We start from the raw sequence: 26,557 nt of genomic DNA, 5'->3' as shown, positions 1-26,557 counted from the left end.
GTTAAAGCCAGTATTCTGAGATAATTCTGACATAAAAGCCAGAATTCTGAGGTCAAAGCCAGAATACTGAGGTTAAAGCCAGTATTCTGAGGTTAAAGCCAGTATTCTGAGGTTAAAGCCAGTATTCTGAGATAATTCTGACATAAAAGCCAGAATTCTGAGGTCAAAGCCAGAATTCTGAGTTATTCTGACATAAAAGCCAGAATTCTGAGGTCAAAGCCAGAATTCTGAGGTCAAAGCCAGAATTCTGAGGTCAAAGCCAGAATTCTGAGGTCAAAGCCAGAATTCTGAGGTGAAAGCCAGAATTCTGAGGTCAAAGCCAGTATTCTGAGGTCAAAGCCAGTATTCTGAGGTTAAAGCCAGTATTCTGAGGTTAAAGCCAGTATTCTGAGATAATTCTGACATAAAAGCCAGAATTCTGAGGTTAAAGCCAGAATTCTGAGATAAAAGTCAGAATTCTGAGATTAAAGCCAGTATTCTGAGTTATTCTGACATAAAAATCAGAATACTGAGGTTAAAGCCAGTATTCTGAGGTTAAAGCCAGAATTCTGAGGTTAAAGCCAGAATTCTGAGGTTAAAGCCAGAATTCTGAGGTTAAAGCCAGAATTCTGAGGTTAAAGCCAGTATTCTGAGATAATTCTGACATAAAAGTCAGAATTCTGAGATAATTCTGACTTAAAAGTCAGAATTCGTACAGACAAGATCACAATGCTACACCAGCGAACCAAAAAAATATGTCTGATAAACTGTCATCTGCTTTGTTGTCTAACCACAACTTTTTAGGGGGCGCACTAAGACTCCCATAAAGAAGTCTAGGCCACTTGGTTTACTTAATGATTGCTCCAACTCCTGAGTTTTTGAGCAGTCAGAGCATCAATAGTTGCCAAATGATGTCAAGTGATAGACCCAGAAATGAATTTAATATACAGTAAATTAAGCTAATACTTTGGTCAGAACACACGTAATGCTTCTTTAATCCATTGAAAAAGCTTTCTGTCTAAGGAAATCCAGCCGACGGTATCAAATAACAGACGTAATAATCAAATGAAGATTAAGAATAGATGCTTACATACATAAATGAGAATACATCTTCTGCTCATTCTATTCATTATTAATTTTTTCATATATTGACCGTATTAAAATATCAAAACAGAAATCTGAATATGTATTTCAGAGATTGTGCAATGAAACACATTTTTACTTGAGGCTTGAAAACATTTCCGTTACCTGACTTAAATAATAAATTGCAATTCTATCAGTTTTTTTCTACAGTTTAAAGTTAGGTATTAGAAAAGCTCAATGGCAGTGGCAAAATTCACCAAAGATTTCTCAGCTTCGCAAAAATGTTTTTACACTTATTTGAGCTGTTTTTTGCAAAAAAGGGTTAATTTGCAAAACTTTTGACTCACATAACTGATCAGCTGTTCCCTTCTGTCGTTATCTTCCCGGATGTTCCTGTTATGTGTGTAAGCCTGGCTACAAGAAACTAGCTGACTTGTTAATGTAAGAAAAACTTGCCCAATAGCAACACAGTCATCAAAACTTACCTCCAATACTGATGTGAGGTCAGTGCTAGTTTGCAGCCTCTACTTCCTGTTTGCTTGACGACGTGATGTCTACGACAGTACGCTTTGTGTTTATTAGTTAAATTTCTATCAAACTAAATGGAAACACCATTATTTGCATTTCCTTTCTGTCCAATTTAAAAAAGTTTCCTGAAAATGAGCATTTTTGTTGGATAGATTCAATTCAAAAATACTTTACTAATCCCAAAGGGAAATTCCATATAAAATAGGATGATTATATGAATCACACAATAATAAGACATTTTAAACCTTTCAATAAAGCAAATAGAAAACCTTTATTTTTTATTTTTATAATTATTAAAAAAAAGTAACATTGTACAGATGATGGAGGGAGCAGCAGGGTATGCGCTACACATGATCTCAAGGTATAGCTGCTGAATGCACTGAATAATTGACAGACGAATGAACAGATTGATCACTACCAATACCAGAAATGCCAATACCACTAATGTCATTCTGGACTGGTAATTAGTCCATCACTTAAAAAAGAGGCTCACAGGACAGACAACCATTCATACAAAAACTCCCAGAACTTTTTGGAATCTAGATTGACTAATTAACTAAACATGCAAATTTTTGTACTGTGGGAATTGTAGAAAGAAAAAAAACATAACGTGAGCTGCATTCTTCCATGATACCCTAAGACCAAGAACGGAGTGTGAACCATTCGTTCACCTTGCGGCTTGTTTGTATTTCAGTTCCTTTTACTCTGTTTTTATCTTGTTTTCTCTCCTTTATATGTCATCATTTTAAGGTCGGTTTATATCCTCTGAATGTTTCTGGTATCGGTTAATTATAAAACTCTTAACACAAGCTCCGATGTAGAAGCCATTCCTCTCTCCGTGTACGCCATTTACTCTTTAGGGCTTTTTACGCTGTCACTTGTGTTTAGAAATGAAGGATTACTCACTGCAATGCATGCTACACATTGTTGTCCTCCTCCATCTGTCTGCTTGTTAAGCCAAAGGTGACTGGCTGTGGCTTTCTTCAGCATAACAAGGTAATGTTCATGCATGGAAAGATAGACACAGCTGTGGGTTAAGTGCTAAAAATACAGAAAGGGCACCAACATAGTCACTGTTTTCAGTGGCACTCGACCCTCCCTTTGCTCTGTTAAGTAAAGCAGTACATCATAAATTATTTATACGGAATATGGAAATCTTGAAACAGCTGATGGAGGCAGTGAGAAGGCCGGGGGATCAGCTGCTGCTCAATGAATGAGGAGGGTGAGGGGCTTGGCAGTATGATGTCAGCGAGCCAGGCAGCTACTATCACCACACTGGGGGATGGGGCTGTGCTGACTGGTCTCTCTTTCTCACTCCCCATTACTTCCCTTTTTTGAGTCCCGTGCCTGCTGCTCATACCGTTTCCTCGCTTTCTTTCAGTTGTGTTGATTTAAAGCATGTTCCAGTTTCCCTGCTTCTTTTCTAGAATCGTAACCCATAAATTCTCACAACGAACATGTACCAACTGATCTGCTCTACATCTATCCACTCCTACATTCACAATCTTTTGAAGCTAAACACTGTCAGTTGGAACCAATAGTGTGTAACTATACTAAATACAAAAAAACCATGTTGGTACTCGGAATGCAGCAGCAGGGGAACGGATGGATCCTCAGAGGTGCTGCTTTATGTAACACTCTCAAAGCATGTGAATGTGGGTGGATTAAACATGGAAACACTGGAAAGTGCCTCAGGCTTGTTTGGAGTAGTTACGCCTGCTTTTCAGTTGCATGCATCACAGTATTGATGAGGCGAATAGATTGTGGTTGGCTTTTGTTGCCAGCTTCTGTGTTGATCTTAGCGAGGTACCTTCAGTCTTAAGGTTTTTTACCCACACCGAAAGCTGTAGAAATTTTTTGTTCCTGGTTTGGAGCGGTCATTAATGTCAAAATATTATGTTTCAACATTTGCATAGCTTTTTGCTTCCTTGTTCATGTGGGCCGTGTTCGCATGAAGGCATGGTTTTGGGAAATGCATCCAGCAAGATGCTGTTTTTTTTTATTGTTTTCTGAACTTCACTTTAATTAGGGGATATATCATCATTGTAATATAGTTTGTCTAATATGCAAATCTCAAAGGACTGTTTGAATTGCATTAATTGCTGGGTAATGTATTCTAGATGTTGTCAACTTGTATTTTACATCTTAATGTAATATTAACCTGTTGGACACATTCTTACAGCAACAGGTGCTCACATCAGACATAAGCATTACCCAAAACGATAATGAGTAATGCAAGAGATAAAAAGAGAGGAAAGAAGACAGCAGGGAGATATTGCGCCTGATGTGGACTCTGCAGCATTTGCAAATATTATCCATATTGCAAGACTTGCAGAACTAATTTCAACTCAGTTTATTTAAGTCTGATTTTTGTCACTGTAAGAAATTTTATGTTATCTTAAAGGTATAATGGAGGATTTTCGCAAAGTTTTGAAACTTAAAAAAAAAAAAAAATGCACATGCATAAACCTGTACCCGCTCCGGAAAGGATACGACTATTAAACCAGTACGAGAGCGTGCACAAGCCCATTTCTCCTCGTGCACGCTCCGTTTAAAAGTTGCTGTTTGCATCGCACATACAAGCTTACTTTACAAGAAATGATTTGCAAATTTTTTTTGCACTATGTCAGACTCGCCTCTGGTAAGTGAAAATGGGGACGAGCATGTAGGACGGCCTTATGTAAACATATCATCCGAATGATTGACAATTATGACGACCACTTATTTTGATGATCAACCCGGGGAAAAAAAATCCTCCACTATAACTTTAAACAGCCTCCATGACAGCTAATGTCTGTAATCTCGTTGAAGCTTGAATATTTGCAAAATAATAAGGGCTTAGAACAGCGCTTTTTGTCTTTGACCCCCATGTATAGGTACATTTAAAGGGTAAAAAGTCTCGCGTGGATTCACGCTCAAATTTATGCTTGACTGACACTTGAAGGAGTTACATTTGATCACTCATTGATGTTGATTTGGTAGCAGGGATAGACATTTCTGCAAAATGCACAGTTTAGAATCCATAAATGGTCAGTGACTGTAAAAACGCTGGGGGGTTGGAGTTATCCAGCAGTTACTTAGGAGAGCATGCCCCCAGAGCCCCTGCTGGATCTCATTGAGACCACCTGTATCAATAAAGGTGAAAATAAAAAGGAGGGGTTGAATCCTTACTTACAACGTGCATTTATAAAAACTACAAACTTATAGTGTACTTTAAGCCTCCCCCTTATCTTCTTTTGTAAGCAAATTTTAGTCTTTACAGTTAAAAATTTGGTGTCAACTTCCTTAATATTGGCATTTAGTTTCCTAAACAATGTTGAAATATCAGTTGAAATTTCTCCAATATCACTCTGTAACTTTGTGGAAAATTTTGCCTGTCACATTGGACACACTTTGCATCACATTGCAGTTATATGACACTGATGTGACCTTTGATGAATCCTAAAGAATCAAATCTGTTAGTTTATATTTGCACCTTTGTCAAAAGCATCTGAAATACATTTTAGTTGTTAAGTCAATTATGTTCTCTCTGTGTATATGAGAGACAAAGAGGTGGAGCTCAGGTTTAGTTCTTATGGTGCATTAAAACAGGTATGATTTAAAAAGGCCTGATGCTGTTGACCATTGGGCTGTAAATTATCAGCAGGTTTGTCACTTCTACACATTTCCCTCTATGCCATGCATGACAGAGCCTGACAGGCCAACAATCAATTGTGTTTGCCTCATGTGGCGTGCAGAACACTGCATGGTGATTGGAGGGGTTTTGTAATGATAACAGGCTGAGAGATAGAGGCAGAGAGAGGAGATGACGAGTTACCTTTGTTGTGACAAGCTTCCATCCTCACAGCCTATCATACATGATGGACATGACTGAACACGTAGGACTTTTGCAGTTTATGATATCTTCATTTTGCTCTATAGATCTCTAATAGAACATTTGATTTTTTTTCTTATCTTATATCTCTGTTTTAGTTTTCTTGCATGAAATTAGTTGATATTTCCATTGTTTTCCAGTGAAAGGTTTCAGGTCTCAGCCCCCCCACCCCACTCCAACCAAGCCCCACTACTGCAACCCTTTTTTCCCTGACTTGTATTTATACCAGCTGCACTTAAGTTGAAAGGGCTCCTGTTGCTGTAGCACAGCAAAAATGCTAATTACAGGTTTTAAAAAGAAGCAAGCTTTTTTTTCGCCTTGTTTTATTGCTAGATATTTTTATGTGTGTGTGTAAAAAAAAAATAAGTCCTGAAAAGTAGATTTTCATGTTTACATGCATCTTTCTGTCTTTTATTTATCCCTTAATTTTATTAGATTTGAACTTATTCATGCTTAACATTCTGTTGTCATTCGTGCCTCATAATGTGCATTAACAGAAATCTATCTTCTATCTATCTTTTCTTTCAGCAGCGGAACCTAGAGGGGTATGTGGGCTTCGCCAATCTCCCAAACCAGGTCTATCGGAAGTCTGTCAAGAGAGGGTTTGAGTTTACGTTAATGGTTGTTGGTAAGTTGGAAACATCTGCATTAAACCACAAGTTTGACATGAAAAAGTTTTTTGTTTTTGCTGAATGCAAAGAGCTGGAGGCACACATGCACAGCTGACCAAATGGTGTCAGTCATTAGGCAGATTGACAAAACTGGAAACATGTGTGGTATCCTGTGTACTCAGATGTTAAGGATAACAAGTTGACAATTTAAAGAGCAGTTTCTGCTGAAAGGTGATGTCCTTTGCGGCTTGGCTTTTATAAAATCCCCTAGACTGCAGCTTGGTCAGGGAAAATGTTAAAACCTTAAGATATTCTATAGTTTACTGTTAACTTCTGGGTATTTATTGACACTTTTATGTGTTTAAACCATTGAAATGCGAGCTGCAGGGTTGAAACTCCCAATGATGTTAGTTGCCAAAGTCAAGCAGGGGCAGGAAGGTAAAGTCTAACATGAAGGAATTTAATGGACATGAAGCGGATCTGGCTGTGATATTTTTAACATATTGAATAGTGATCAATGCGAGTTCTAATTAATATTGATTTTACACAACAAGATCTACAGAGCCGTTAAACATATCTAGTGTAAAATAGATTGGTACGGTAAAGAGTTTTATATTTAACATAAATGTTGCTATATTCTTCCTTTACTTTAAAATAAAAGCTGGATTTTGGTCCCTTTCTTTTGACTGAAAAGGTCTACAGTGATGGGCTGGCTGGCGGTGCAGGTTGTAGCAATGTCTACTTGCAGCAAGAAGGTCCTGGATGCAATTCCCAGCAGAGGGTTCTTCAGTGTAGAGTTTGCATATTCTCCTTGGACATAAGTGGGTTTTCTCAGGGTATTCTAGCTTCCTCCCATAGTCCAAAAAAACATCACTGTTAGCTTGTTTAGCACGTCTAAGTTGGCCTCAGGTGTATTTGCGTGATTTCTTTTTGCCGATGGATGGACGGATGGACGGATGGACGGATGGATGGATGGATGGATGGATGGATGGATGGATGGAGTTTTGCAGTGACTTGGCTTTTGTTGTAAGGCTGAATTATTTTAATGCTTAAATTTGACCCCACTACACTGCAATTTCGGCAACTTTGACTGACATCTGGGCACCCTCACCCAGTTGTCTGTCCTGTGCATTTCTGCACAAATGCTGGTTAAATGGAAAGTTGTCCAAATTATACTGAAATTAAACCAATGCACAGACTTTAGAAAGAGCATAACAGCCAAGGAAACTGTGAAAACATTGACAACCTTATTTGCACATGTATGGGAGAAAAGCTCTGGGAAAGCTTCAAATTACAAGGTTATTTACTTATTTTTGTTCCCAATAAAGCAGCATTGCTGTGCTGGTGCATAGCTGCAGGTGGATTAGAGCAACGTCCCTTAGTCAGTCTGAGAAAAGTCCTAGAAAAAATGAGTGGGCTTAATTAGAAACAAAGATTAACAAAGAAATTGATCAGTGTAGTATAGAATAACCCACCTCTGCTACACTCAAAAAAGCTTGGTGAGAACCCTGCAAACTTAAGGTTTAGTTTTGCTGGAAATTTTTTAGACGATTAGACAGTGAACTTTGGGAACATATGTTTTATTCACATCTAAATTTATCTTTACTGTGTCATTTATGACCCAAACTGGAGGAGGTGGATGACGTTCATTTGTGTGATATTGAGTGTTTCAAAATACTGGAAAACCTCCATGAGCCTGGGTGACCAAGCTGTTTCAAATATACACTCCTACTTAGATCACATATTTGTCAAAACATTTGTTACATAATTGTTTGAATGTAAACAGTTGTGTTCTTGTAAATAATTATGGAATGGACAATAGATTCATTGGTAAAGATGGATTAAAAATACTAATTATTTTGGACAAAATGTCTGAAGGTTGAAAACAGAACAAATGCAGCAAAAGCAGAAAGGGAACCTGGCCAAAAGCTAAAAAACAACAAGTATCTTTGTTGCACAAGAAGAGAAACTTTTTCTTACATGTATTCCTCTAAAATGGGTTGATTTTAAAATCTTTGTGTTCTGATGATGCCCCAAAAGCCCAATTTTCATGTTATTTCCAGAAGTGTCTTGTTCTCCTGAGAATAATTCCAGTAAGAGAGCTCTTGAGAGTCCAAGGCCAATTAGCTCCTCTTTGCAATCCAAACTGTCTGGTCATACCCTCCATGAAAAGTCTCTGTGTTGGAGGTGTGTTTATGGTCCAGCTGCTGCAAAGGCTCATCTGTGGCCCAAGATAATGTGTATTAATGCTGTTTTGGCTATAATCTGACAGTCCTGTTGCTAGGACATCTAGGTACCTTTGCCCCCAAAACTCATCGGGTCCATTACCTGTTTTTTTTGTTCTTCAACATCAATACAGCAATTCCCAGATTTGGTGACATTGCATCATGACGAAAAGCAGTCCATCACAGATGGGGTTTGAGTCTATTTTGTTGTTTTTGAGTTTTTACAGCACTAGTGGCTCGTTTTTATGGACATTAGGCTGACAGGAAAGGGGGTATGAGAAAGGGGGAGAGACATGCGGGGGAGAGACATGCGGGAAAGGACCGCAGGTTGGATTCGACCCCGCCGCCCGCTTCGAGGACTAAGGCCTTCATACATGGGTCGTGTGCGCTGAACACTGCGCCACCAATGCACGTCCTTCAGTCTATTTTTCATAGAGCTCTATGCAGAAAGACCTGATTGAGCTAAACAGGAAGTCATACAGGATCACCTGGTTCAAAACAGGTGAATTCTTGCTTTGTTTGTCTTCAGATGCATGAACAGATCCTAAATTGATCCAGTGTGAATGTCTGAACAGCACAGCTTGCAGCAGATGACTGAGCAGAAGCAGATGATAATCAATGTAAATAAGGGTTTATTTTTTTTGCATCCTGTAGGACTATGTGATATGGGTAAAAAAAAAAAGTGCTACTACATAAACCCTTATACCACCTGATATCATTAATAATGTATTAGTTATTTCTTTGCCTTTAATATGGACCAGGGGAAACGGCTGGAATTGAAGTTAAAACTGTAACTCTATTTTAATATAGCCTCTAAAAATGAGAGGTGGAGATCCTATATCCTTTACTCTGCCTACATCCCCCAGAATGCACAGCAGCTCTTAATCAGAGTTCAGTAAAATTCTAAATCATTCATCAAACATATTTTTATTGATATCATTCAGTTGTTTATCCCCATTTATCTTGTTATTGACCTCCTGCTCAGCAAATACTTCCTCAAACCTTAAACACTAACCTACAGCTCCAGCTTACAGACACCAGCAGGAATTTGAGAAATGTCCAAAGTGTCTCTGAAAATGCAGCTGTTTGTATGTCCAATAAGGGTCTGAGGTCAAAGGTTAAACACTCTAATTAAAAGCAGAGAGGCCAAGTCCTCTCATCCTACTCAGTCCTTTGTATACCTTATTATAGAGGGGAGAAAGAAATGTCCTCCTTGGATGTGGAAGCTGATGGTGTTGTGATTTAAGGAGCTGAAGCTGCAGGACGAGGCAGGCTGTGAATGTTGGTCCTTGCACTTGCTGAACTTCTTCCCAAACTGTAAAAACTTTGCTTGTTTCAGAGACCTGCTTTCAGTGAGTAAAGAACAGGGGCAAGCTGTTTTTTTGTTTTTGTTTTTTTTTTTTTTTTTTATAACAGATAATTTTTAACTATCGTAATAAATCAAATTCTATTCTTTTATTTTATTAGTATTTTGATTAGTCTGTCAAAAATGTAAAATCTTTGTTTTAGAGTCTATTTTAATGTAACCTTTAAAAATGAGAAATCTGTAAATCTCTAAATATATGAAACACTAATACATGCATGTTCATGTGCAGGGCTGACGTCTTTCAAGTAGATGTCAGCCCTATATCTACAAGCTAGATAGCCATTTATTTTAAATGGTTTTATTTCAAAACCTAAAGCATAACTACGAGGGTCATTTCTTGCTTTCTGTGCTACCACAGAGCAGTTTTGGTTTTCTGTCAGCCCATCCCTCCCTAACTAGGATTCCACCAGAAACTTCTTGTCTGCTGGGTTTTTCCTCTTTCCCTCCCCTCTGTTCTGCTCTTCTTCCCCTCACTCTTTTGGGGAAAAAGCTGCTTCCTGCCCCCCTTTGTTCATCTGGCACTTTGAAAAGAAACTCTTGGAAAGATTAGTGGGATCCAGCGCCAGCATAGAGATCTGAACAGAGGTGAGAGTCAGATCCGAGCTCGGAGGAGAGGGGAAGTGATGCCTGTTTCACGCTGCTTATGATGTGTAATGAGACCCATACTTAATAGCTCTGTCAGCAACCTGGGATAGCGCAGAAGATGCTGTGTAGGAGCCTGACCACTGCAAGCAGAGCTAGCATGGGGATTTCATAAGTCCTTGCAAGATGGCCTAAAGTTATAGATATAAAGAATAAAAGCTATTTTTGTCAGTTTATTATTGTATATTATTTTGAGCTGAACACAGAGTTGAAATAATAAGATAAGATGTCAAATGGAAAAAAAATAAAATACATTTTGAGCTATTTTAAATGTGTTTGCATATCATTAGTGTATTTAGGATCCAACTGAAACATTTAGCAGCAATTAGCAAAGCAAATGAGTGGCCTCTGGCTGCCTTTCACAGTTCAGTATCTGTTTTCCTGCTAGATTAGTTTATCTGTCGGGCTGATCCTTGTTTGATTTGAAAACGGTTCGCCTCTTGGTCGTGCTGTCTTCCTGCTTGTTGTTGTTTTCCTGTAATCTGGCGAGCATTGTGTGCTCATAGTAAATGTGTGTCTCTGCATGTCCAGATAAGACGGTCTGACTAGCTTAGGATTGACCGTTTTGCCTACTGACCTTGCAGAAAGAAGTGAATGAAAGAAGGATTTGGTGTAGTTAATCTGCTGGCTTAACCACATGCGCTGATAGTCACAAAGCAAATACACACCCTGTTACTTCATCCTGGTTCTGTGACTGTTCATGTGGCTACTTAATCATCCTTATGCTCGTCTGAATGTCTCATCTCGAACGCTTAGCTATGTATGCTCAGCAATTTCTTAAGTCTGATTTTGTAGATATCTCATTAGCAAATGGTATGGCTGCCTTAGAGCCCACAGCATTTAGTAAATACATATAAGAATGTAATAGTATTATTCACTTAAATTCTACAATCCATGGAGGGTAACGATTGCCAAAATGCAATAAATAAATACATAACTTATTAATTAATTATTTAAATTCGTCATTGGTTTATTGAAACTGGCAATTGAGAATTTATTTGATAAATGTGCGATTATCTATAGGGACCTTTATAAAATATTTGTTCTAGTACAGGAAGTAAAAATAATTATTTATTGACTAAATAACTAATTTCATGTTCCTGCTCTAAACCACACCATAAATTAATTTAACTTAATTAACCGTCACACATCCATCAAAGTCAGGGAGGCGGGACTAGGTCTGCCTCCAGAGGAACCGTGACTTCTGATTTGCTGCTTTTTCCTGAGCGATATATTACTCTAAAGTCTGCATTTTAGATGGAAAGATTGTTTTTCTTAAACAAGTTGATTCTGTTTACAGCACATTGGGTGAGCAGCTACAGCCTTTGTAAATGTAGTTTGGTTTTAAAAAAGTTTACGAGCCTGTTTACGAGTCTTTGGCAACTCCATTACCCAACCAAAATTGAATGGCCAGCATGTAGACAGACCAATATTAACATCAGCCCTGGTTTTCATATCAGTGCATCCTTACTAGATATGCACTGCTTATTATTTTGAGGGCCGAGGGCTGATTGTAACGATCAATGTCTGCCAACCGGCGATCACGTCAAATCTTCCGTCAAACTGCTGTGTCATGCACATTGACATTGTCTCATTAGGTATCAAAACTATGGGACATATAGGCAGCGGAGACTTACTTTTTTATCAAAGGATGAAACAGGAATGCTTTTAAGAGGTTTGTAGGTAGCTTTTAAAAAAGCAATATTAATTTAGCCCTAGAAAGACTGTTTCATCATCCTTCCTCCAGCGTAGACACCAACTAACAGTCTCCGTCGCTCCCCGCTCCCCGCAGGTTGAGCCCCATGTCATTCTTCCACTCCCGACGGTTAGCCTCTAGATGTTAGCCTCTCTGCTCATTCTCCCTGGCTGGCTTCTCCAAAGTGCTGCTGTCCTACTCCCGGCCAGCAGTAGCCTCTGCCCTGCATTCAACGTTCTGTTTCCCCAGCAGAATTATTCAGTCCTTCTCCTGTCTACTCTTCCCTCTGTTGTCCGGATGATTCATCCCCCTGTTTTGGGCACTCTGACCAAAACAAACAAATAAATGGTCTTCATAATAATCGGCCGGTCGCCTCTCGTGGCCGATCACGTGAATACCATACGATTTCCTAACACTACCGATTGACCAGTGCGAGTCTAATCCCTACTAAGTTTGATATTTGAATTTAGTTATTTATTTTTTTAATAATTAATAAACAGAATTTATCTCAACTAATGCGTTTGATTGTGAATGAGCTTTCTATATTACTTACCAAATTTTAATGCAGTGGTAAAGTTGAATGAAAAGGGTGTTGGGTGATTAATTTGCAGGGAAAAAATGACTTCATGCTTAAGAGGCTGAGATGAGAGATCATGTCTGCATGTCCATGCATTGTTAGTATGTTGTAAGAATAATTATGCTGCTGTTTACCAAAACTGTTTCCTATTTTTAGCAGAAGTAATTCTGAAAGAACTAATAGCTGTCCGAGGTTGGTGGCTTTTGACGATCTGTGGTTGGTTGTATTTCCTCATTTTTATGAGGTCTGAGTTTAACCCAATGGAAGAACACAAACTGAAACATAAACCACCTGACAGCGACTGGTATCCAGCAATCACTGAGTTTATTAATAATATTTCTCTTGGTTTCTGTTGTACTGCGTTAGAAATTTAAGTAACTTTTTCTGAAATTATAACAGTGGTTTATGTTCAGTGAAAAAATACAGTATGTGGAGATTAAACAGGTTGTCTTTGTTTTATGGGCTTATGGCTCTGTCTAAAAGGGGTCTTTGCATCAGATATGTAGGTACAGCAGGTAACATTAAAAAGGTCTGTCTTTGCTCTTATGAGGTGAAGTGATGGTTTATATATCTAAAGAAAATAAGAACTAAAAAAACAAAAATGTATAGGTTATGCACACATATTATTGGTTCAGTTATATAAAAAAAGACATCTCTGTAAGGTTGTTAGAAAGGAACAGAAAGGGGTGTCATTCTAGGCATATTTACTCTAGCTGGTTTAGTTGACTTTTGAAATCAGAAAACATTCATACCAATAAACTGATGAATATCTAATATCTAACTTTGGTTGAGCCTGTTGGCTGTATGAATCCAACAGATACACCATGAATTCTTTCTCTGCTCTATCTCCCAAAAGAAAGGGATAAACTTTAAGATTTTGCTTCTGACTGTCAGAAGGACTCCTGTGCAGCTTATCAAGCCGATTGAAGCAGCCTCCCATTGCCTCAACTGTCTGCTTTACACAATCCAAGGAGGAACTTGGTTTTTTAACAAGCTCATGATGAAGTTATGACATCTCTCTAACATGTGTAAGAATATTCAGATTAATACTTGGAGTATAAGAAGCAAAATAATATTATATACCTCAATAAGTCTGTAATATTAATATAAACGACAGCAGCAATATAAGTTCTTTTTAAAGGGATCTCTTAACAAAATACTTTTTGAGAAAATATTTATTTTCGATGTAGAAACAATACAGTAAAATTACTTTTCAGTTTTTATGAATTTAAATAAAATACTGCCAAACTGACATTAACATTGTAGGTACCTGCTTGGGGGGTCAGATCTGCTCGGGCCCTGCACAGCCACAGTAATGCGCAACATCACGTGGCTGTGCAACATCATGTGCCTGAACATTGCCATATGACATAAAACATTGTCGTTGCAGAGACACCGGCAATAACAATGCAGTTTCCGTTTACTGGGTAAATTATGTATGCTCTGTCGGTTAGCGCAAGCTCCGTTCAGCAAAACTCCGTGCGGCTGCTGCTAGGTGATGCTAACACAGATAGAGAGCTATGCTATGAAGAGCTTACATTTCTAACTCAGGCTGCTTATGTTTAGCATCAGGATCAAAACATTTTCTGAATATATTAGAGCAATGTATTACAACTGAAATATGCTTTACTGTCAATTTAAAGAGTTGATTTGATTTCATATGAGCTCTAGCTAATTGTGTCAGCTCTAGCTAATTTACTAAACAGTAAGTCACAAGCTGATCATATTTGTTCCTTTCAACAAACATCTCATGTTTAACGGCTCATGAAAACTTTGAGGCAGTGGAACAGTGTGGCATCGTCAAAAAGGACGTCAAAAAGGACATAAAACACAATACCATGAAAAAAACAACTCCGCTAATGTTAGCCTTCCTGTACACTGTTAGCTAGAGTCCAGTCCATATTTACCCAAATCATCAATCTAGCATGCATTGCTCAGTAAAAAAAAAAAAGCTTGGTTCTTTGACCACTTACACATCACGCTAGCAAGGTTCCTCGCCTCCTATACAGCTCTCAAGGTGGGAATTAAAACGGCAGCACATTCTGAAACTTATGTTTGTTTATATTAGTGATATTTCGTCATTTGCGTAATGTCAGGTGAGTAAAGCATCCTTGTCGGATCTCTGCATCATCCCAGGTTGCACCACGCTCTTTTGATGCCATTTATTGTTAATAGGCTGAGAAGCAGTTCTTGTTGTGAACAGGTGAAGTGATCTGTGAACAGCAAAGCTGAACAAGCCGAAAAACCCGCGAAATGAGTCAGCTGACTGTAAATAGGAGATGTCATGGTCTGCTAATGCGCTCTTTGTTATCAGAGAACCTAGCCCCAACAGCTCGTGCCAAGCTCTACTGTTGAACTAGTATTAGATTTTGCCCGGTTTGGTTGTGTCTGGCACGGTCCAGTTCTGATGTGTTTATTTACACTCGTCAGTTATCTCAGTTACCATGCTCAGAATGGTTTTAAAAAAGGTTAGTGGAAATGGGGTATTAGGGTATATGATTTTGAAGTAATTGAGTTTTTTCAGTATCACAAATGTACATTTTTAAGTTAGAAGAAAAAACATGTTTAGGCCAAAATGTTCAACTAGTGGATACTTTTAAAAATGCAATCAAATAATGATTTTATTTTATTTGGTGTCCTGAAACTGGGTTTTATTTCCCTCGAAATAGTCATACCGTGAGAATTTTCTACATACCCATGCTTATTAACTGAGATGGCTGAATGGAAGATAGTAACCGTTGTTAGTAACATCTGGGTTTTCTTGCTGTGACAAGTCAGAGCATCAGGTGTCGAGTTCCAGTGAATGACAAATGATTGGGAAAACAAAAAGAGCTGAAATCTAAATACTTGGCAGTCTACTGTGTTTCTCACCTGAAGTTCTTGAAACCTGATTCCAATGTTTTGTTGTAACAATTTTACATGATATGGCTCCTCAATGTTTGAGACCTAAATGGAAGAAAGGTAGAACATAACAGTTGATTTTGAATCTGAGTTGGTTTTCCAGCGAAAATCTCTGGACCAGAGTTTGTGGATTTACTGGGACCTGATTACTTGAGGCCTACAAAGCAGACATTGTGACATTGTTTAACTGTTACTTTTGTTCTGCCTATACTGGCTTGTTTTTTGTATAATGAGAAACTCTAGACCTGACTTTCGGGTTCATGCCCAGGTCAGATTCTCAGTAATAGTTCATCAGCATCATTCATCCAATGGTGTCATATCTACTGGATTAAATAAATGTTAAATATGCTCAGCTCAACTATATTTTCAACCTTTTGAATGAAACAACAAAATCAGTTTTTCAGCTGTCTGATCTTTCCAGTTCCTTGGTTGGTTTTGTTTGCCATCAACCACCAATAGAGAACTACATCATCCTGTTTACAAACCTTCTTCACTAAGACTCCTCACTGCCTCTGGACTCGGCACCCTTTGTGGACTAATATGTCAGAGTGCATCTCTGTACATGTGTGTGTTTGGTAAAACGAGGTTGTGCATCTCTGCATGTCCACACACGCTTTGTTAAATGACTTCAGGCAAATCTGTATTTTTGTTTCCCTCACTCTTCTTCTTTCTTCTGCTCCCGTTCGCTCTCAGCCTCTATTTTGAGACGCACATGTCTGTTCTGACCCAGCATGTGCCAATTCTGTCAGAGTTGGTCCCAGGCTCATTGGATTGCATCAGAACACTCGCCCTCTAATTTTAAAAGGAAGAATAAAGTCAGAGAAAAGTGCCAGCCAGCCTCCCAGATGGAGGGAGAATGGGTCCACACAGAGATTTGTTTCAGGTTGTGGCTCTTCCGTAGGATCTGTCAGACATGCAGATTTTTATCTTTTCCCTAAAAGATAACCTTTGCCCTTTGTTTCACTTGGTTCCCTTTAACCATTTAATGGACGATTATCCTCTCCAGCAGGCTATTGTTCACAAAATACTTTTCCTCCCATCAGTCTGCCTGTGACTGATGTTCTTCTGTTTTTTTTTTTTGTTTTTTTCTTCAGGCTTCTGTGTTCCCCAGAAACCCCCATTTCACAGTATATGGTTCAGTCTTCACACATGTCTGTTAGAGGTGTGTATGTTTGTGTTGAGTGTTAGTCTGAAGTCCCGTCAGGATGTGATGGGGGGCAGCTGCTGCCTCTGGCCTGGCTGATAGCGGCAGGGACAAAATGAGAGAAAAAATAGGAATGCCAGGAATCTCACGGGAATCCCGCTGTGACTGTTTCTTGGTTTGTTTTTCTGCTGCTCTCGGTCCAGCTGGTTTTATTTAAATGCATACAGTATATGTATTATTTAGGATCTGGGCAGCAGCAATAAGTGTCTTCTTTTCTTTCATATTTATTGCAATGGGAAAGAAAACAGAAGACTTGTAAAGAAGGCACATAATGAACCTAAGTATAACACTGATGCTCCTAAGATCAAAGCCTGGCCAAAATAACTAACATATTAATCACCGATAGCGATATAACCAGATGCCAAGGCAAATGTAAAAATACATTTTTAAATTTGCTTACTAGTATCTCACTCTGGTTACATACAAAGTTATTTTGTATGCTATTGTAAATATACAGAAAGGGCTTTATCTACTGAGAAACTGAGTGTAGGAAAAGTCCTTTTTTAATATTTACAATAGCAGCAGAGGCATGATGCTGTACATGCGCTACGGTGATAAACAAAGAAGTAGCCTACCTCGACCAAGCCAGTTACCATCTACCAGCGCAGTGTGAAAAAAATGCAAGTTCAAGATCAAATGTAAAAAAAACACAAAAGAATACTTGATTCCAAGAGGGTTAAGATTGGAATAGTGCTTGGAATACCGGAAGCTAAAGCAGCCGAGGCGTTCAGATGTGTCAGCAAAGTTGATAGTTGTATGAGACTCTATAGTTGAGGAACATAAAAAAATATTCTTTATTGATCTTGATTGATCAAGTAGTTTTCCCCTTAATGCTGTGTTCATGTTTGTATTTGTTTGGAAAAAAAATGTTCCCTAAATGTTCTGATAGAAGTCTCTGTGGAGGATTTACTAGAACCTTGAATTGCTGTAGAACGACTGATCTAATAATGATTTCCACACAGAGGTGTTGTGTTACTGTGAGACACTGCAGGACAGTAGGTCTCTATTAAGTAGCTATGTATATCTTCACAATCTGTTTTTTTAATGGTTCAGTGGTACTGCCAGCAGATGCTGCCACGTCCACTTCTGTCTGCTCATCATACCCAGTGCTGGAATCATCATACCCTGGTGCTCTTTAGGCTCCAACAGAACTACGTTGAATATCATAATGATTTGTATTATATAAATAAATACTTAGTTATTGTCTTTCCCATTTTTTGTGATCAAATACATCCCCAAATGCATCAAGATGCATCAACAGAGACTTGTTGAAGCACTAAATTAGCATCTAATCAGTGGTTTGTGACACTTAAAATACAGTCTGAAGCTGTGGAAAGGGCCAGCTTGATGGTAGCTTTCTAAAGCTGGCTGAACGAGAGCTGCTACGCATCACCTGCACCTAAAAGACAAAGTCCTCTGTATGAAAATAACTCCTAAATACGGAGTGGGAAAAGACCAGGATGGTACCAGTCATGACACTTATTAACAATTAATAGCCAGCTATTATTCAATTGTTAAACCCTGTGTTGTCATCAGTAATGCACCAAAAATTCAGCCACCGAAAATTGGCCGATGGACATTTAACACCGAAACAAAACGGCTGAAACTCTCAATGGGGCAAGTGAAGGGAAAGGAGTTTAAACGCTGCACATCTATCTGAGTGCATTGGCACAAAATGTCATAGAGATCCAAACATCCCCACCACCATATAGGACAAGAATAGGAGATGAAAAAGGAAACTGACACCGAACAGTCCTTCTGTGCCGGACCTGTTTGAAAACACAAGTTTCCCAGTGATTCTAAAGGGAATAAGAAGAAAAATTTATATTTTGATACTTTTTTATTGATTTATTGAAATTCCTTGAGGTTTAAGAAAATAATGACATTAGAGTTAAAATGTATGGTTAGAACATATTGTAGCCAAAAATGCTATTGTTTTAATATTTGACATAATTTCTTTCAGCGTTTCGGTATTCGGCCTTTGTTTCCTATATTTTTATTTTCGATTTCGTTCAAGAATTTTCTTTTTGGTGCAGCCCTAGCTGTCATTATACAGAGTAGAATGGACAAAAAATATTCAGAAAAAATAATCTATTACAAAACTGCAACTTAAAGTAGAGTTTGTTCTTTAAACATGTTAACTCTGAGTAAATTCCAATAAAAAGTAATGTTATGGAGACTCATTGTTTGGATGCATTCTATCTTACAGCAGTAATAATGAGTGTTTCTTCTTGTTTTTAAATGAAATAAATTATTCATACCTGAATACTTTAGATTGTATTTTTACTGAACATTACGAATTGTATGCTGACCACCTACTTATAAATAATCCACATGACTGATCAGCAACAAACTTGATGGCTGAGTTTCCTCTGAATGTGACAACAGTCGATACCAATCTCCCTGAACTGCAATAAAGCCGTAAAAGCACAGTGTGACGTTATAATTCATATTTCTAACAGCACTAAATCTAAAAAGGCACATAGATGTGAGCTGGAAGTAGATGAAGTCACTCAGAGGCGGGATATTAACAGCAGGAGTGAGCTGGAAGGGTGAGCCATCCGTCTCTGGGATTCAGGTCATTAGTCTGTTTACTCAGAGCTGGCAGTCCATTTCCACTTGTCAAGTTGAACCAATATTTAATTAAAGCTGAACAAGAGGGCTGCTAATAGGGACAGACCTGCCCCCAGGCAGTTAAACTCCCACTGTGACCCTCTGCTTCCATCACTCTGTAAGCCTCTGAAACATAAACGGATGCTACCGTATAGAAGCACATTTCACAGTCAGGCTCTGATCCTGCTAAATAACTTTAGCTCAGTCAGATTGGATGGACAACATCTGTAAACCAAAATGTTCACATTTTAATTCTCGGTTGGATTTAGGCCTGGTTTTTGATTTTTCACTTATTTTCTGTATTTCCACATGGTTTCTGACATGCTATAAAAAAAATGTTCATATTGCCGGCCATTTTTTAACAAAAGGCCACATTTGCAGCATGCCCAACCTATAGTTTTCTCAAGAGATACAGATAGCTGTAGGGAGATGTTCAGGGGCTCGGAACATAACGTATTGAGCCAGGGTTAAACTTCCTCATAGCTTTATCCCTGGGAATGAGCTGTGCTTCCCCCCAGGAGAAGCTTGTGTCTGGGGAGAGGGAAGCTTGGGTATCTACTGAAACTGCTCCCTCTGCGAGCCAGTCACACTGAAGCAAAGAACTGCAGTACGATAACAAAGGGGGGAGATTAGTCACCGTGAAATACACCACATTTGCTTCCACTCCACTATAATGCTCTAATATAGTTTCTCCGTCACTTAAATCCCATTGAAATACCTGGTTTGTAACCCTAGTAAACATTTCAAGGTGCATAATTAGTTCTGCATAGAAAAATCCACTCACCTCATTATGAGGTTTCACTTTTTTCTTTTACCTGCAAGATGATTCACATCCTATGGAAACATGTTGATTAACGTGTTGTTTGGACAATTAATTTAATTAAAGATCCACATTTATAGATTCAGTCAAAACAGATGTAAAGACTTAATTTCCTGCTGTTTGTTTTAGTCAAGATGGCATCAAGAGTCACATCATCCTGCTAAGAGAGTCAACCAGAAAAGCCAATGTGCACCTAAACACAGCCTCCAGTATCAGCCGGTTTTGGCGGGTATCGCTTACCCAGTCCTAAGGAGGAGGGCTTCATACGTCTGTCGACATTTTTACACGCTGGGCCTCTAACTCCAAATAGTTGGCCATGGATGAGTCGGTCATCTCCTGTTGGGAGCGGAGTGTGGTTATCATTCAGATGGTGACAGAACACCGTCCATAGCTGTGCAAACACACTCAGGCCACCAGCTGAGAGTTAAATCGAGGGGAAAAACATAAGCTTACCAAGTCTGATTAAACATCCAGATGTGCAACAGTCGGCATAAAGGAGGCCTGTTCAAATGAAGGGCGTGTTGAAGAGGAGAGAAAGGAGTGTGCCCATAAACTAGCTGACTTGTTTTTCTTACAGCTAACTGCTGAACTGAACAGCCAGAGCTTTGGCTACAGCACTTCGGACTATGAAGTTTCAAGAAAAGTGCTGATCAGTCAGGAGCCATTGAAGTAACATCTGATTATCATTTGAGAGAGGAAAACTTCTTGCTTTGTTCGTTCATCCTGCACAAAAGTTGGCAGCACCGCTCTCATTTTTATGGCTGCTGAAAGCAGCTTGGTGCATTTGATTGAATCCAAGTACGTCTGCAGAAGGAATGTTCTCATTTGGCATCCTGTCTGAAAGTTGGAGGTCAATAAAAAGTTTCCTAGATGGTTATTCGTAATGCCGTTTGATCCAAGTGAATTGTTTAAACATCAAAACGCAATCACTATTCATTCCTAGTTCATTTATTTTTATTTTTGATTTATCTGCAAATAAAACAGTAAAATAAAGCTGCTGCAACAGACACATTAATGGAAAAGAGGGCTGGATTGATTCTAATTCATTTATAGCAACGTGTGAAAAATGTTGACGTATAAATGTTGAGCTGTATTTAATCATTCAAAGGGGTTTAAAAGGAATCTGGCTTTCTGAAAATCCTCCTGCTACTCTCTTGATTTTACAGTCTTTGTCTTTAGGAATTGACGCTTTTGTTTTGTCATTCGACCAACATAGATTCGAGGCACTAAGAATCACCCTATTCACTAGGAAACCTTTGAATTGGGTTTAGAAAAACAAAAAGAAACAGACAGCACAGATGGTATGAAGCTCTTTTATTTAATACAGCTTTAAGCAAAGTAAACATTTCTGTATAAAAATTCATAAAGGAATTCTACAGCAGGATAATATATAACTTATTGACTATATAAATTAATTTTAAAGATCTGTCAGAACAGATTGAGTTCCTGGTTTATAGAAACATAGAAATTGTTGCCCCACTAACAGGATCCAAATGGTCTCCCAGTCTGAGCCAATGTGCTACCTAACCATGGGAAGGATAGTGAACATCTCCTTAAACACGATAAACATAAACAATGTTGTTGTCAAAGATTCTGCTGGTTTATGTTAATAGAAAGTTGAGTTTGACGAGATATTTTGTGTTTATATGTCTTGAGGTTTTATTACACTCCTTCTAGAGACTCGTTCAAGTATTTTTCTGGCTCAGACTCCCCTCTTCTTCAGTCTCATTTTTAGCCTCTCTTTATGATACATGAGCCAGATGCTCAGCCACCACTGACAACTGGACTGAGATAGAAACCATATGGGATATGTAAGCTTGGATTAACTGCACTGAGTCAGAAATGTTTAGGTTATGTTTATGTAGCTTCCATGTGGCTGTCATCAGAGAGGGAGCAGGGAGTGAAAAGTTTGTACAGTGAGAACAGAAACATTTAGATTTATTCATAAAGGAGGCATTCAGGGAGACGGACACAGGAAGAGAGGATGAGCCGTTATGCTGCAGTGAAGAGTCACCCCGAGGCGAGGTAGAGAGGAAATGTTTTATTTCCTCTCTCTGGGAGCTTTTAGAGCTGGCAGATGAGCCCATGACCTTTTTCCTTCACAGACAATGATTCCGTTTTTATTTTCCCTGTTGCAACCTAATTCCCTTTAGGACACAGATTGTGTCTGCAGTGCATACACTATATGCATTTTAACACCTATAACAGACGTAGCGGTCAGCCCCATCATGGTAACTCAAACCAGATTCCTACTGAATCCTTTCTTTGTGTTTTTTTTCCTCAGGTGAGTCTGGTCTCGGTAAATCCACTCTCATCAACTCTCTGTTCCTGACTGACCTGTACTCCAAGGATTACCCTGGACCGTCGCAGCGCATAAAGAAGACTGTACAGGTGAGCTCCATCTGCTCTTCTAGCTGTAATTCAGTTTCACTGCTGATTAAAAATCTCCTGATAAGTTGGTTGGGCCAATACTTTGCAGATGTCATTAGTTACCTAAATCCTATGACCTCATCCTGCCAATGTCACAGTTATTCCAAATTTTGACACATCCCAATAGTTTGAGCAGATTAAAAACGTAATCTCTTGTTACTTTTTGTGGTCTTGCTTGGATATATACTATTATCTGCTAATGTTTGTTGATAACTTCTCAGTCTAAAGAAGCAAATTCACCTCTAAGGTTATTTTAACAGATTTTATTTTAGATATTAAGATTTGTTTCAAAATCATTTTTTTATAAAACAGTCAAATTCCTTGTTACTCCTATTCATATTATTATTTTTTTAGAGTAGATATTTTAATCTTTCTTGGTCTTATGACTAGAGGGATGACCGGTAAAAAAATTTTAAGGCCGATGCCAATTATTTTGACATCATTCTAAGTGAACCTAATGCTGACTCTTTTTGGCCGATTCTTGAAGCCTATATTGCTTTTTTCTTCCTCCAATCAAATCCATTTTTGATGGACGACAAAACCAAAGTTTAAATGCTTAAACAGCAGCTGACCTGAACATGAAGTTGAGGGCGGAGTCCTCTCGTCTCTGCTGTTGTCGGGTTCATGACAGGATCCTGAACACATCCAGTGCGAGAATGAAGGAGGAGTGACGGAACATATTTCCTATGTTTTTGTAGTTCTTTATCGGAAGGCCATTGTCCAAATTTGACTAACTCATCCATGTGAATGTTTGCTGCGTACCAGCACCCAGAAGACTAAAGGCTGTCTGGAAACGGCACAGAATTCTGGAGTTCTTTTTCTACCCACAACAGTGTTGACCCATGAATCTTAGTGTTGACCCATGAATGGTACCGCAACACGGGGTAGGAGCTACAGTTTTCGGTATTCAAATTTAGCATGTTTATGATGAGGAGCTGGATATGTAAATGGTTGGAAATTATATCTAAACAGGCTTTTTACTTTCTGAACCGGGACACTCACCTCTGAGGCCTATTCATGAAAAAATAGGATTAATTTTCAGTAACTCCACAAAACGGAGCTAAATGGATCCAGACGTGAATTAGAAAAATAGACCAACATAGGGAGTGCTACAACTAATGACTATTTTTGCTAATAAATTAATTAGATTTTTGATTAATCGATTAATAAAATTATAGCAAAACGTTCCTCAATAAAGAGTTTTTACAGAATCTAAACCTTCTAAAACTAAAATTTTATTCTTGAGGAGTTCTGTATACAGCATATTGACAGACAAAAACATTTTTTTTTTTATCTGAAATGCATTATATATTTTTTTTATTTTGCTATAATTGCTGCTTTAAGTGGATTCTTCTGTCAGCTGAAGACATGTCTTAGAGTCTCTATACTCCAGTTGATGATTCATTGATTAATCACCATTAACCCAATTAATCGTGCCTGAAAGTCTGCCCTGGACTAAAAACTCGTAATATATTTGAGTTTATCGAGGGCTTTGATACCCTAAATCTTTACAAAGCTGGGTTGCAATGAGTCATACATGAAAATAATTAAGGTTATGGCTCATTGAAAAAAGTAAAAACAAAGCAACAACTACTTGGACTAAGTCCAGCTATGGATTTTTCATCTGTTTATCTGTAGCATTCATGCAGTTTAAAGTGAACAAAAGCCAAGGTTGAAAATAACAAAGTAACATAATATTCCTACCAGGTAACCAGATTTGCTCTTTTAACTACATGTTACTACAGCGTCGCCTTTGAGCATATTGGAAACGGTAACAGCTTTTGATCCAGCCAAGTCGGGCTCCTACAGAGTTTTGCATAAAAGTGAGGATGGGCGTCACAATTCAGAGGCCACATAATTTATACGAATCTTGGAAAATGTTGCATCATGACCCGATTATATTTCCTTATCTTGTCCTTTATCATGTATATATGCTTTGACTTCACATAATAAGATTCCCTCACCTGAGCATGCTGGATTCTTTAAGTCTCATTTACATGTAGAAATCACACCTATCATTATGTACGATCACATCACTGTTACTCTTGTCTCTGTGTCTCACCGGTATTATGAGTTTTTTTTCTTAGTTTTAGTCTTTTTTTCATATTGTTTCTTTAGGGTGACTACCTCTTTCCTTCATTTTACCTATAATGCACATAGTGGTACACTTAGCTACATCAAAAGGGCACTATAAGGTCCGTTTGATTGCAGCTGACACAGCAAGGCAGTCTCACGTATTTTCTGATTAATGCAAATAAAATTAATTATTTTACTTATTGGTATGGGGTAAATTTACAAAAATTATGACGCAACTGCCGGTGCTAAGTGTAAAGTGTTCCCCATAGTACCACACTGTATATCTGAAACAATTCACATTGATCATTAACTAGGATACAATAGATTAATCATTATTGTGTCAAGGTTAGGAAAATGTGCTAAGAAACACAGGAATTAAGGTTGGACAAAACATGCCTCATATAATAAAGCAGCAGCAGGACAAGAAACAGAATGACAACTGCTTAGAAGTTCAGATAAATATTATACAAACTCCATTTCCTGCCAAAAGTAACAGATAAAGCTGTGAGGCACGGATCTCTGTATCCATCCAAGCTTTCTGACATTATTCTGCTCCATATATTTATGAGGCATAGACCAAAACCACATTTCATGTGGTCTCTTAAAAGCTTTAAAAATCATATAAAATTGGACTTGGCAAGAAACCCCGGGCCTAGCTTGTGGTTGAGGCTGCAGTATTTTGATGGACAACAATCTGGGTCTCTGGTTAAGTGTGGGGATAAGAAATAAACCAAATAAAGTCAAAGGAATGCACCAGCAGTTCCAAGTCAGACATTTGAGCTGCCAAGTTTTGCAGATGTTTATCAGTGCAACATTATATGTGAAGAGGCGTAACTAATTACTAAATTTGACGGATCTGTCAATAATTAAGACTTTTACACTCTTTAATTTAGTCATCCTCTAGTTTATCTTTTATGTTTAGCCGTTTTTCTGCCTTTTTGAATATAATCAGTGATATGAAAATGATAAGTTACAAGATATCTGCAAATGTGTCTTCACTATGCAGCCCTTATTCATGACAGGGACTTAAGAAATGTTTTGAGTAGTTTTTGCCGGCAGCAACTAGATGATGCATTGTTGGTTCAGGTTCAGAGTACAAGGGGGTTTGAGACAACAAAGACATTTCTGACAGCTTTGATTTCAGCAACTCTGTTTTTTTTTTAAAACAGAAGAAATATGATGAGGCTCAAAAGATCCGGCCTAAAGGAGTCTTCTTATGTTACTGAGCTAAAGCTTTCAGTTTTTTCTCCAGCAAGGACTAAACCGTCACAAAAGGGGGGGATGTTTTTGAAAAGCTACAGATGAAAGTGATTATTTAACTGAGATAAAGTTGATTAATAATTAAACGTTTTCTACGTAAAACCAGCTGATTGCATCGACTCAAAGGCAATCCCTCACACTAAGCATGCTTGTAGCGACAGTGGAGAGGAAAAACTGCCTTTTAAAAGGAAGAAACCTCCAGCAGAACCAGGCTCAGTGTGAGCGGCCATCTGCTGAGGCCGACTGGGGTTCAAGGAGACAGAAGCAGAGATATAAAAGGCAACTGTATACAGCTCCAATAAACACAAAGCCAGGCAGACAAGCTCCAAGCCAGCTCCCATGTCAGATGATGAAGAGAGCACAGCCAGCCAGAGAAACAGGAATACACTGGAAAAACAGGCCAAAATCCAACATCTATAGACATATATACCTCTGTTTTTAGTATAATCCAGCAATTAGTGCTGGAAGAGTGCTTTTAGACAGGGGTTCTGGTTCTGGTTTCTCAAACAGGAATGTTAAAATATATCTCCATTAAGTCCATTAACTCACAAAATCCTTCCCCTAATGTGCTAATCGCTAGCAAGTCATTTTCCATCATTTTACACATGGACATGACCTGGGGAGTTATGAGGCACTTTATTATATTTTTGCACAATTGCTGTATAAATCACC

The 26,557-nt window shown here is 38.4% G+C and overlaps 1 protein-coding gene across 4 annotated transcripts in view; it reads left to right on the top strand.

Annotated features, from left to right (window-relative positions):
• LOC107099368 (septin-7-like) overlaps positions 1 to 26,557 on the top strand; it is a 54,843-nt gene that overhangs the window by 3,331 nt on the left and 24,955 nt on the right. For 2 of the 4 annotated variants that reach the window (XM_015397452.1, XM_015397454.1), the window contains exons 2-3: positions 5,996 to 6,092; positions 22,404 to 22,510. In XM_015397452.1, coding sequence (XP_015252938.1) covers positions 5,996 to 6,092; positions 22,404 to 22,510 — 204 coding nt within the window. Of the gene's footprint in view, positions 1 to 5,992; positions 6,093 to 22,403; positions 22,511 to 26,557 lie in introns of all 4 variants that reach the window. The other 2 variants (XM_015397450.1, XM_015397453.1) reach the window with 1 other exon arrangement.

Source organism: Cyprinodon variegatus, unplaced genomic scaffold (genome assembly GCF_000732505.1).
Source record: "Cyprinodon variegatus isolate N-32 unplaced genomic scaffold, C_variegatus-1.0 Scaffold863, whole genome shotgun sequence".
NCBI lineage: Eukaryota > Metazoa > Chordata > Actinopteri > Cyprinodontiformes > Cyprinodontidae > Cyprinodon > Cyprinodon variegatus.
Note: the sequence above shows the minus strand (reverse complement) of the source record. Positions and strands in the feature narration are given on the sequence as shown.